The following is a 14212-nucleotide window of genomic DNA, read 5'->3' as shown; positions in this document are numbered from 1 at the left end:
TCCTGCGGATTACAACATTTACATAATCATCAAGCTAATAATACATTCATTCTTTTATTATTTAATTAATTTCTTTTATTTTTACAGAAGATGGGTTACCCGAAATCCATATTCTTCATAATCAGCAATGAATTCTGCGAGAGATTTTCCTTCTATGGCATGCGAAGTAAGTAACTCAGCCTCTTTATATCTACTCCACTATATCTGACGGAACTAATGCCGATCGAGCATTAAGTTTAATAAAATTTTTTCAATATTTCCGGCTGTGGGTTAAGCATCTTCCTAAACTCATCGCTACCACGAAATATCTTTTTTCATGGCCATGTACAAGTACGGCGAATAAAATGAATAAGAAATATCGCGATTAGTCCCCGAGGCGGACAACCCGTTTAGAGAGAAGCAGAATGCGCGTCTAGAAATCGGGGCCCAAAAGTCAAAGCAAAATCAACGGAAAAGTAATGTGAAAATGTGAACATTTTTAGCGGCCCTCTCGCTCTATCTCGTCGACGTCCTCATGTACAACGAGGACACGGCGACGGTCATGTACCACACGTTCTCCATGCTCGCCTACTTCTTCCCGCTGCTGGGGGCGATGATCGCGGATTCGTGGCTCGGCAAGTACCGGACGATCCTCTACCTGAGCTGCGTCTACGCGCTGGGCCAGCTGCTGCTGTCCGTGAGCTCGGTGCAGACCCTCAGCCTCCCAGTCAGGTAATTACCGAAGCGATCGCAGCTCTTCGTTCTCTACCACGATTGCGTTAGGCGGCGGTTCGTTTGCCTTTGGCACGAGGACCGATTTTTCGTCTCCGCGTCTCCGCCTCCGCTTCGCTGATCGAGTGACCATCCTCGGCGAAGATTTTACACGTTACAGTGGACGAATTGCTGACGTAGATCGTGGCTGCCTTTAAATGGCGCCTTAAAGTTGCCTCTTGCACTTGGCGGATGGACGGGGTAAAAACTCGTTTCAGACATCCTTGACTAAATATTGGAAAACTATGGACGTGCAATTATTATATTCATTAATACACGACGAGGGGGAATGCAAGAAATTCCTTCTTCTTCGTTTTTTCAATTATTTTTTTCAATTTTATCATTCGATTTTTCATTTATCCTACGAAACTATTAATTAATTCTTATTTCCTTTATTTACTCGTCTATTACATTTTTAAATAAATTTTTCGAGATATAATACTTAGGTCGATGTCAAAAGATATTACTTTTATTATAGAATAAAGAACCCTTTATTTTCCTTATGTAATTAGATGCACTTACCTTTAGATTAAGAATATTTTTACTTAATATCCACGTATTGTCATTATTTTTATTTTATTTTTTACGGATACTCTCAATTATAATTACGACTCCAATCTCTTCTCCAATCTATTCTCCAATAGCTTCTTTCTCAATTAAATTATGGGATGGAAAGTCGCGGATAAATCATAAGCATCGATCACTCACATACTCCTCGGAAAGTAATTTGTGTTCGGCTACCGGCAGGTGTACCACTTTCGCGACGTCCACGTAATCTCCAAGGTCTTTATAGGTAGACTGTCACGATCCACTGATTTCTCTTTTATTTCTCGTAAATTGATTGGCGATGCAATTGTCAATTTTACTTTAATTTTCAATTGGCAAATATTTCATTGTCGGGAAAATTCATCATGCATCAGTCGTTCAGTATATATATATATTTTTTTTTTTTTTTTTTTTTTTTTTTTTTTTTTTTATAATTTTTTACCGATTTTCTCGTCGCGTTGCAGCAGTGTTACAAGGTTCTTAATTTCTAAAATAATTCTAAAACATCGTTCGCATTAGATAAAATATCTACGAGTCCTTCGTCGCATAAATAATACAGTTAGGCTCGTCGAAACTTGGAGAGAAAAAAAGAGACAAAGGGAAAAGAAAAATATTCATTAATTGATTTGTATTATTAGTCGATTAGAGTGTAATTCATTATTTAACGGCGCATTATACAACACGCGCAACTGTAAATACTAGGAGCTAATAAATTAAGATGTAGCGAGCTTATCGGCTTAATGTAAGGACGACTTTAATGTCACGTAAATAATATAAGTAATATAAGTAATATTTGGTACATGCAAATAAGTGTACTGCCGGGCAGCCCGGAGTGCCTGAAACGATCAAAAGTTCTGTAGCATTGCGTGGAAGGCAGCAGGATCGTAAGGATTATTGTGCTAGCAATCGAGGCCCGTAAAAACAAAACAAAAAACAAAACAAAAAACAAAACAAAAAACAAAACAAAAACAAAAACAAAAAAAAATACAAAAAAAAATCCTCCGTTAATGAAAGTAATCATAAAGTGAAATGCGAGTCGTCGAGATTCTGCAAAGGAAAAAAAAAAGAAAAAAAACAACGCTCCGCTGCTTCTTTCCCCCTAGAGAATTATCCATCCTGAGCCTGATACTGATAGCCCTTGGCACTGGTGGCATTAAGCCCTGCGTCACGGCTTTCGGGGGCGACCAATTCAAGCTGCCCGAGCAGGAGGTTTACCTGTCCACCTTCTTCTCACTCTTCTACTTTGCCATAAACTCGGGCTCGCTCCTGTCCACCTTCATCACTCCGATACTCCGCAAAGACGTCACCTGCTTCGGGGAGAACACGTGCTACTCGCTGGCCTTTTTCATACCGGCTGTACTCATGATTATATCCGTAGGTAAGAGAGTAGTATTAAGTTTGCTACTCGTTTCTCTCTTTCTTTCTTTCACTTTCTTTATTTTATCATTCTGTATTCTCTCTTTTTTTCCTATTTGTTTTTCTTTTTGGTAAACGAGTGCATCATTGGTAGGATATTATTGGGCGAGTCGCATACACGCGGTTTAGTGCGGCCATGGAAAATGTGCTTCTAAGAAAAGAACAGCGCGTAGTCAAAATGACCGACTTCGGCTAATAAAAATAGGCATTCGAGCTAATGAAGGATATTTTCCTTTCCTGCCGATTGAAATTGCACAATACGATGCGAACGCGCAAGCTCCTTTCCTTGCTCTTTGCAATATTTTATTTTCTCGAATAGCTCGCGAACGACTATCCCGGGCAATCAAAAGTCTTATGTACAAAATTCAAATTCAAATAAAATTCAAATGTAAAATGTCGTTGAAATGAACAAAAGCATAGGGTTGCTTTATAAATGTATTGCCATTATTTTATAATTTATGCCATGAAGATTTTTATTTGCACAGGAAGGAAAGGCTGTTAGTTAAAAGGTTTTTCCGCGAGCAAAAAAGAATAATAAGTCTTAAGACATTTTAACGATCCTTCCTACCTTCTTCTATTGTCCGCAAATCAATGACGTTATTTAATAAAATCTGTGCTACTATTTTCATATTTTATGTAAATTCACTTTTGAATTTGTAAATAAATTGAAATAATTTATATAACGAGTCGGTTCATTTATAAAATGAAGATCCATCATTGCTATATATAGATCATTTTGATAACAAATCGAATGCATAACTCCTGAATTGGAAAACTTCTCTATTTGCACTTACATAATTGAAATTTATATATCTGTATATTATATCATTAGTTAACTATATAATAAAAGACAGTAATGATTGATTTCATAAAAACATATATTTTTACAAGATAATTATTGTCTTTGAGCTAACTGAATCGATCGTAATTATATTTATAAGAAGAATCTATTCAAGCTTCTTGATTTTTAGAGTTTTTTTTTTGTCGGCAACGCTCTTTGTTTGATAAACTAGAGTATTTAGTTTAAAATTGATAAATTGATTTACCGAGTTTTAATTGTTCGATTTTCCATACGTTGGTAAATTATAAATTTAATTAATAAGAAACTTCTTCTTTCGTTCCTCTTTTTCTCTTTTTTTCATTTTTTCTTTCCGTTGACTTGCCACTATTAGTTAGAAAAATTTTAAACTTTAATACCACGTTTATTTTGTTAATTTTGTATATCGATAATTACTGCAAAGTATGACAAATAAATGCGTATACTTTTAATAATCAAGGGGTAAAATCTTTTTTACAAATAAATTGTTTTTTTCTTCTTTGTTTGAATAACACAGTCATTGATATGTATGGATGAAAAGTGAATGTACCGAATATTGCTTATTAACCATCATTAACCACGTTTTATATTCCATTTTCATATTTAATTGTAAATTATACAATATCTCTGTATTTTGATTATTTTAACGAATGAAATTTATTGCTTAGATGGATAATAAAATAAACGAACTTATTCGGTATATACAAAATTAATTTACATTTTTAATTAAATTCCTTTTCAATTAATTCTAATTTTAATTTTACTATTCGATACATTAAAAGCACATGTACTGGTATAATTATCCATTTTTATATAATCATTTTAATGTGATATTTATGATGGTTTTATTGGCTTTACGTAACAACATCACATAGCTTTACAACCGTACATTTTGAAATACAAACAAATCATATATCCAATATACATGTGTGCATTTATAAATTCACTAAATTGATAATTACTATAATTTTTCAGCGATATTTTTTTCTGGTAAAAGACTGTATCGAATAAAAGAGCCCGAAGGCAATGTCATTTTCACTGTTACTAGCTGCATCTGTGTAAGTATCCACATTTCTACAATGAGCTTATTTTAATACATGTGCCCGAATGAAAATTACATAAGTTGTATAAAAGCTGTCGCATTAATTTAATTGCATTTATGCAAGGCACATGTAGATTAATCAATTGGATTAAAATATTAGCCCTTAAAATAATAAATTAACTGTATGACTGTACAATTAAATAAAGAATTTCAACGTTGCAATAGAGGAAACATGACGTAAAACAAAGTAATTTTAAATTATAAGCGTAATATATTGATTATATGGCGTACAAGAATTGCATTTATAATTAAGTGAAAGAGGGTTTAACTTATTTTGCCTTACGTAAGTGCTTAAAGCTTTACCGATTCAAGTAATTCAGCATATAATTTGTGAGTTAACGAAGTTGCCTGCAACGAAACATGTACTGGCGAATTTTAATAAATAAATCATAACCATTGTTTTTCATATCCAGAGCAAATTATTACTCGAGTGATCTATTAATTATCAATTTAGAAGTTTCAACGGCAGGCTTAATTATTTCACATTTTCCGAATATTCATAATGATAAAAATTGAAAACACTTGTAAACATTTATAACGAAAATTCATTATATAAAATTGTCTTCAATTTTTCTAAAAAATTATCAACGTTTAAAACGACGTTTTATCGTGCTTGAAATATATTCATCGTTAAAGAAAATTAATAATTGTTTCATGGATTGGATCTTAATTTTTATTTTTTACGTTTGCGCGAGATCTTAAGATTTCATCGGATAAGTGAAGTTTTTATAATTTCAAATTTATGTGACATATCATTGGAAATGATAATCTCCCATTATTCATTTTATATCTTATTAAATATTTTCCCTCTTCGTAGGCAATTAAACAAATTTGAGCTTTCGTGGTTTTAGTACTTAATTAGTTTTAGTATAATAATGATAATAATAATAATGATAATAATAATGATAATAACAGCAGTATTGGGAATTATTATAATTAGCAGTAAAATTAGAAAGTGCTTTTAAAACGTTTAAATGCATTAACTGTCTCTTAAATACCAATTAACTGATTTGTCGATATCGTAGACAGTTAATGCATTTAAACGTTTTAAAAGCACTTTCTAATTTTACTGCTAATTATAATAATTCCCATTGTTATTATTATTATTATTATTATTATCATTATTATTATTATAAAGAAAGTACTAAAACTAATTAAGTACTAAAACCACGAAAGCTCAAATTTGTTTAATTGCCTACGAAGAGGGAAAATATTTAATAAACTAAGAGAGCAACATTCGTTAGATTAACTAATATCGTATGCTTGCATAAGCAATACTTGAATTGGTGAAATAATCGTGCGCTCGACTAACTCGTTATTGCAAAAAGAGTAAGACCGGCTGCTCAACGTTTGACCTCAAACGCCAAACTCACACGGCATAAATATAATATGCTTTAGCGATATTATCTGTTTGTTGCAGTACGCTATCTTCCGTAAAATAAAGTCAAAGGAAAAGCGCGACAATTGGCTGGACCATTCGGACAATCGTTACAGCAAGCAAACGATCGAGGACATTAAGTCAGTTTTGAAAGTTTTAAAGCTCTTCATACCACTACCAATATTTTGGGCCTTATTCGACCAACAGGGTTCTCGCTGGACATTCCAGGCGACGCGTATGAACGGCGAGATTTTCGGTTACCTCGTCAAGCCCGATCAATTTCAGGTCGTCAATCCCCTCTTCATTATCATCTTTATTCCAGTGTTCCAGATATGCGTGTATCCTGTTATCGAAAAATTTCTGTATATTAATACACCCTTGAGAAAGATCACTGTTGGCGGACTACTGGCGAGCCTGTCCTTTGCCATTTCCGGCATCGTCGAGTACAATCTCGAGGTACGTACTTGGAACACAGAGTTCGAGTTCGAATTTGAAAATTTTACTGGATCTAGGGATTTTTAATTGCTGAATAAATTAACAAAAGCTCTAAAGATTAAATTGACAATTGTATTCAGTTTCTAATACGGATAATGGATGGATAATTGAAGATAATGTTTTAATTAATTTTCAAAATTGTAGCAGCTTTATTAAAGTCGTACCTATGTGATTATTTGCTTAGGTATTGTGCAACGCGATATAGTATTGTCGTGATTTTGAAAGAAAATGCACGTTAAGAAAATGTAAGCATTTTTCGTTTTACTTTAATATATGGTCATTAAATATAAGTAAAGTCAAACTTTATGCGGGTGCTTCCTGATAAAAAAAAAAAAAAAAGAAAAAAAGACTGGAATAAAAATACTCCAACTATAGTAATTAGTGTAGGACTGTTTGTTTAGTCGTTTTATAATTTTTTTATCATTATTTTATCATGTAAATAAATAAACTTAATGTTTTCGAAATAATAAAGAATAAAGTGCTTAATAATGCTGTATTATAAAAATATTTCTTTTTAAACGATATTATAATTTGTAAATACAATTTATTAATGCATATCACAAAACTGTCAAAATGATCGATAAAATTTCAAAAATTAATCATTTTAGACTGTTAGAATAAAGTACTTTTTCTCCTTTTATTTGATTGGATATTTATGATTCAGATGATATTTCTATTAAATCGGATTAATATAATTTGAGCGACCGAGAAGTATCATACGTTTCCTATGCTGATATCTTCATAATCAGATGCGCTAAATATTTAAGATTAAGTTTTATGATTAAGAATTATAAGCTTGAGTAATTCCAGAACGATAAGATATTATTTAATATATTTTTATGAATCATTCTTTATGAAAAGCATGCATTCTACGCATATCTCTCATAAATTGGAACGCAGTAGACTTAAAAATGAAACTATAATTCAAATGCGAGAAAGGTAAATTGAATTTCATCGTTAATATTATAACAGTGCTATAAAATTATTTGAGTTTATGGAATTATTCGTTAAATTTTAAATCCCGTCTCTCGGTTTGTTTGAATTCTTAACAAATATTCAGCGCATTAAAGCTGTATTGCAATTAACTTTAACATAAGTGCTACATTATTGTCTATATATTATTGAATAATCTATGCGAAGCAACCAATGAAGCCTTATGAAAATTTTCTCATAATTCTCATTCGTTTGTGCTCTTAAAAACTGTTAATTTCTGACAGTACATTATTAGCATATTAATTAAAAAAAAAAAAAAAAAAAAAAAAAAAAAAAAAAATCTATTATCTAAAATGAATATTATTTAAAATGAAATATTTCTAGTTCAATTGAACAAAAAAAAAAAAAAATTGTTTTTTTTGTTGTTGTTGTTTCTGTTGTTTTGTTTTATCTTGAATACTTTGCCAAAATTCTAATTAAAACGTTCGTTTGGTGACTTGAGCAAGTGTTAAAATAAATAGTCGGCATTTTACTTGCGCAATAAGTACATATTAAGGGTAATCAATGTTAATTATATATTTATGCGAACGGTATAAGTAGTGCGATTAAAAGTCCTGCTTTCTTGATAAACTAAAATAAATCATCGAAAGCTAATCAATACCACTTATTTCTAAATTAATAAACTCGTCGTATGTAACATTCGAACGATTAAGAAAAGCCGGTTGGCGATAAATTTTTATAAGCTTAAATTTAGCAATAATCGATAGATTATCACATTGGCATTAATATAATTTAATTTATGATTTATTGAATTTAAGCCGACATATGTCGTTCAACCATCGACTGGCTTGGCACAAATACGGATATTTAACACACTGAACTGCAATGCCTCGATAACAATCGACGAGCATAAGTTTTTTTTGGAAAGCCTCGGTATGTACGAAAACCTTAGTATTCCAGTTAATGGAGTCGAGTCGCTCGAGTTCAGGGCAGAATACGGCGATTGTCAAATCTCGAGCAAAAAAATATTCACCGGTGCGTATTATTAGTACTAAGACTGTGCATTTTCAATCATTGATCTATCTTATCATAGTATTTTAGTCGTTAAGTGACTTAATAAACGAATTCCTTCCATTCTCAGGGACTCTGATAGTCAAGGAGAAAACAGCCCAATCGTGGTCTATAACTAGATCGGGCCTCGGTCCCGTCCTCCATGATAGCATCGAGAAGTCGAAGACGGGTGACCCGTTGGTGCGAGCTCTCATTGATATAAATTCCAACACCGTCAACTACAGGACCCTCAAGCTGATCGGCGGCAACGATGAATACTTATTCGAAATAAAAAAGAAAACGAATTTCACCAAGTTCATCGAGATGAATCACCACAAGTACGAGATATTCATGGACGACTTTAAAGTCGATGAGATGAGCTTCCACGTCGGTGGGGTATACACGATCGTCGGCGAGGTCGTCGACAAATCGACGGTGTTGCGGAAAGTGACGATCGTTGAACCCAATTCGATCCACATGTTCTGGCTCCTGCCCCAATACATCGTCATAACAATGGGCGAGATCATGTTCTCGATCACGGGTCTTGAATTCGCTTTTACGCAGGCGCCGGCCAGCATGAAGTCGCTACTTCAGGCCAGTTTTCTGCTTACCGTTGCCTTTGGTAATCTCATTGTCGTCATCATTGCCGAGGCTCACTTCTTCCAGCGACAGGTGAGAAAGATCGTTGGGCGAGATTTAAGAGTGTTGATCAAGTCTGAGAGGCGATGTCGTTAAATGTCCCCGATCTAGCTGATTATATCGATTTTAACGAATGATAAAGCGATGGCGCTGAGTGAAGTCAATAGACAAAGAGAACAGTGTCGTTGTCGTTCTAGAGACGTTCAATCTATATCACCATTAATTCTTATTTTTTATGTTAATTTTATGATACATTGGCTCTTATTTTATTTTACGAAACAGTACAATTACACCACCTACCATTTAATAATAGCAATAATACATTAACGGCCTATTAATTTTGTCTGTCATAATTTATTTTATTGCAAAATAATAATAATAATAATAATCATGTAAATTGATACGAGTGATGATAAATTAATTAACAAGAAACTATATTTATATTGAGGTGTGTAATGAGAAAAGATTGCTCATAATGATATTACCGCCGGATTTTCCTACAAAGTTTTCATTTATAATTACATTTTTTAATTAAGTCTATTAAGATGATGCGAATTGTACAGACGATAAAAGTTTAATGAATTTACGGTAACACTTATATATTTTTTATTTATGTGTAAGGTTGCTTATAGCATGTGAAAAATGCAATACTTTGATAAATTTTTATCAAAAGCAATATGAATTGCTTGATAAATTTTATCTAAAGAAATATGGAACTAAGAAACTAGCGTTAATTTTATAGCTTTTAGAATTAAGTTAAATTAGACGAAAACATTCATAATAAAATATGTTTATAAAAAATTAAGTATTATATTTTATTATATAATATTTAATAATGTTCGATTATATTGACTTGAGCAGTCATAAAATAGTTTATAACCTTCACTCGAATGATAATAATTTTAAAATGCAATCACTTAATTACATATTATGATATCAGTCTGAGATTTATTAACTCTTTTTTTTTTCACTTCCTTTTTACCCGTTTTGCCGGCATAATTACGAGGCAAAAGTAAGTTTTTATTTAATTGCAATGCTCTCAATAAATACATAATTAACTGCATACGTGCTGTAATTTTATGTTTCAGGTATTAGAATTCTTCCTATTTGCCTTGTTAATGCTCGGTGACATGCTAGTCTTCGCTATAATGGCGAAGTTCTATAAATATATAGATATATCCAATGCCAAAGAAGAAATCAACATGCAGCACAATTAAACATTGGCCTTAAATTTTTAAAATAGCAAAATAACTCAAGAAAAAACATTATCACTTAAATGATAAGATTTTATGAAATTTGTCTACATAAACGATAAAATGTATATTTATCCTGACTCGGAGCTATCACTAGGAGTCAAAAACTCGACGTAAATGAGCTACTCTTGATATGTCACAATAGAATTTTGTTTTGCCGTTATAAACTTTATATTGGTAGCATAGAGCATTATAATGGCAAATTATAAAGTTTTAATAAAATAAAAATTATCATTTATTCACATATAGTATAATCTTAAATCAATGCATTCAATCATTCGGTTATTACGTATTAATATTAAAGCCGGTATAAACTAAAAATACTTAAGTAATGGTAGTTGCAATCGATAGTAGCCCCGATTTGAAACAACTATACATTCATATTGTAATAATAAACTAAAATGTTAAATTATACACTTTATTAATTAATGTAGGTTATCATTAATATCGGTAAGAGTTTTTAACTAATCTTTAAATATGCGACAAAAAAGTCTGTTCAAATTCACTTTGAAATTAAAACTATCAAATGACGTATAAGTGTAATGTATTTTTCTAGTATGAAAAATGCAAAATTTTGTACATATATGCATGTATCTTCTAAGTGATAACGAATATGTCTGTTTGAGAAAATGTTGTATTCAAAGTGAATGTATGTATTTATGTATTTTTCTAATCATATGCTGTTTTATTTTCGTATTTATAAGTAGACAAAAGCGTTTATTTGTCCATATTATGGAAGTTGAATGTTTTCTATCGAAATTTTAAAAATATTCATTCATAATTAAATGAAAGTATTTCAATCATTCATGGTAATCGTCTACTGCGTTTTTCCTATAAGTAATATTAGACATTAACTATTTTATGTATAAATAAATTCAAATAAATCACTCATCAACTCGAGACTCTAAAATAATAGCACACAAGACCAATTAGAGAATTACGTTTTTCTTTCTTTCTTTTTTTTTTTTTTTTTTTTTTAACGAAAATTACATATTTCTAAATAAAAAAAAAACTCATTAAACACGTATATTTTTTTTAAAAAAATTATAAGTGTACGATAAGGAGAAAAGCAACGTTTATCAAAACAATGAAATGAAAAAAATTTTCTGTCAGAATTTGAAAACAGCAATCACCGCAATATTATTGCTGTATTAAAATGTACGGAATTAAGTATTTTACAAAAAAAATATTTAATAAATTCGTAACTGAACTTTGAAATGCCAAAACCAACGACTGTCTAATACTTAGTTTCATCAATATATTTGTTGTCAAATGATCTAGTTTTTATGCTGTTACAATTTTTCATCGAGATCGCGCCAATTATATTTGTTGAATAAAAATTTTGTAACGTATTAAAAAATATTAAAAAAAAAAACTTGTACAAAATTACAATTATGTTACGTAGTAAAAAGTATTAAAAACCTAAACGAATTACCTATCAATAAACGTCACACTTTATTCATACTTAATACGAAGTTTTTCGTTATTTTTCTTAAATTTTCCAACCAAGTCTGTCTGCAAATAATTTTACTGCTATTTACATAATCTTTAGAAAATCTAGAGAAATTCTTGTAAAAATGTAGAATACTAGAGACTCATAAATATTTTACTATTTACATCGACTGTGTAATACTGAAGTTTCTATTCCTACAATTCTTATGAGCCAAAAATATATTTCCAACAATTTTTCAATTGATAAGTTGAATAATAATATATTTTAAATGCAGGTGAGTAATAGCCATTTATGACTAATAATTTGAAACGAAGAAAATTTTATTTCTCGTGCAAATCTATCTGTAGATTGAGCTGGCGTTTCATCCATCTTATTTACAGTGTCCTTTTTTTTGTCTAGATAAGCGTATTTCTCTTACGAAAAACTTGATTATCATTGAAGAAAGTTTATTTTAAACATTTTTATAAAACTACTACGTAACTGATTCTTCTACAAACTTAAGCACACAGTAATTCTGCTCATCAAACAAAAAATAATTAAGATTAAAAAAAAAAAAGGTAAAATTGTTATCGATGACAATAATAAATTGTTGCATTAATTATAATAAATTTTTTAAAAATTTTATTACTAATTATTTGTCAATATTTATATTCTAATATTTTTTGTATAATATGATTGGAAACGTTGGTGAAATATCAATTAAAGAATGTTTATTAAAGTAAAATGACTTTTTCAAATTTCTCAGCTTTATTTCAATTCTCAGTCTAAAAGTACTTGAAACATAATTTCTGTCCTGCTCAATAGCATTATTAGGAAACATTAGTGTAAGTGAATATGGACTCCTTATTTTATTGACAAATTTTGTTTTGTTTTGTTTTGTTTTGTTTTTATATTACTCCCACTGACTATATTACCCCGATTATCTAAAAATTTCAAAATATTTATCTAATACAATAAATACAATGGCAATGTTTTCATTTTCGATTTCAATCTGGGTAATAATATTAAAAAGATGCTTTCAAACTTATTTCCTGAATCGGTGTAAATGGTCATATCTTGATTAAATAAATCACGGTTATTTTTCTGTAGATAACCTACATACCCATGGAATATGAGAAAAGGCGTGGCTTTTACGAACCACCTTCGCAATGCTATTTGATACTTAATTCTTTGGACTCTCGGTCATTACAATGCATATGAATTTTCCTTCTCCAAATATTTGTATTACCTTTCCATTACAATAAACCAATGATTTATATAAATAATTTTAAAATAATCATATTTTAAATTAAGATAAAACCTCTATCCGGCAAATAAACTCAATACATTGAGCGTAAAAATGAAAAAAAGATTTTATTTTTATTTCGATAAATAATGCACTCTATATTCTGAACATCAATTTTATTTTATATTATATAACTTCAAAATTATAACAACGAACAAAAACTTACAATAATGTAAATATAACTATTACATAATTTAAATATGATTAAAATATGATATACCAGGAGAATAATTATCAAAATAATATTCTATGTCACTTTATGGGGAAGCAAAATCTATAATCTCGATTTAATTTAATCATATACAATAAAATGAACGATGAAAAATTTATTCATACCGACATTTAATTTAAAATTATTATAATCGTATAAATTTCATTATTACAGAATGTAAATCCTTATTTGTTGATTCATCACCTTGCTTTTGTCTTTATTGTTGAAGATATTTATTAAATCATTTAATCCATGCAACAGCATATTAAGAATAACAGTTCTTAAACATGATAATATATTATATATTATATATATATATATATATATATAGTATTATTGGCGCTTATTTATTATTATTTCATAGAAGTGGCTTCTCTTACGTTGCTTCAAGTACATTTTTTGAGTGAAGGAACATTAATGTAATATGGGCGAAGCGAGCGGGGGCAGTTGAATTTCTTCAGGGGTCATATCACCAGAATTAATATTTTTCTCACAATTATGTATCGATATTATAAGCCTGCTATTTAAATTCCAAAGAATAAATATTACATAATTAATCGGCAAAATTATTTCAATTTACAAATTTGTGATTTTCTATTTGTTTTACTGTAGGTATCATTAGTATTACTTCAAATTATGTGATAAATATATTTGAATTGAATTTCTTTAAATATTTTATTGAAATATCGTTATGATGTTTTAATATACAATTGAAGTAGAAAAAAACTGATTTTTAAATAGATTATAATGTACATTCTCAATGAATTTTCAACTTACATTTAAGATCCCTCGAATATTGAAAAAAAAAAAGTTTTATGCTCTTATCCGTATTTATAATAACGTTTATTTACTCATGCAGTTTAAATAATTTTAAGTATTACACG

General features: G+C 30.1%; 1 protein-coding gene across 4 annotated transcripts in view; it reads left to right on the top strand.

Annotated features, from left to right (window-relative positions):
• The window catches only part of LOC105360203 (peptide transporter family 1), a 16018-nt gene extending 5590 nt beyond the window's left edge, over positions 1-10428 (top strand). For all 4 annotated transcript variants that reach the window (XM_011497039.1, XM_011497041.1, XM_011497042.1 and 1 more), the window contains exons 2-9: positions 88-166; positions 483-711; positions 2400-2674; positions 4505-4587; positions 6052-6465; positions 8256-8472; positions 8579-9159; positions 10215-10428. In XM_011497039.1, coding sequence (XP_011495341.1) covers positions 88-166; positions 483-711; positions 2400-2674; positions 4505-4587; positions 6052-6465; positions 8256-8472; positions 8579-9159; positions 10215-10343 — 2007 coding nt within the window. In that variant the 3' untranslated portion in view covers positions 10344-10428. The remainder of the gene's footprint in view (positions 1-87; positions 167-482; positions 712-2399; positions 2675-4504; positions 4588-6051; positions 6466-8255; positions 8473-8578; positions 9160-10214) is intronic.
• Positions 10429-14212: the final 3784 nt, after the last annotated feature.

This window comes from Ceratosolen solmsi, unplaced genomic scaffold (genome assembly GCF_000503995.2).
Source record: "Ceratosolen solmsi marchali unplaced genomic scaffold, CerSol_1.0 scaffold13, whole genome shotgun sequence".
NCBI lineage: Eukaryota > Metazoa > Arthropoda > Insecta > Hymenoptera > Agaonidae > Ceratosolen > Ceratosolen solmsi.
This window is presented reverse-complemented; position numbering and strand designations above follow the sequence as displayed.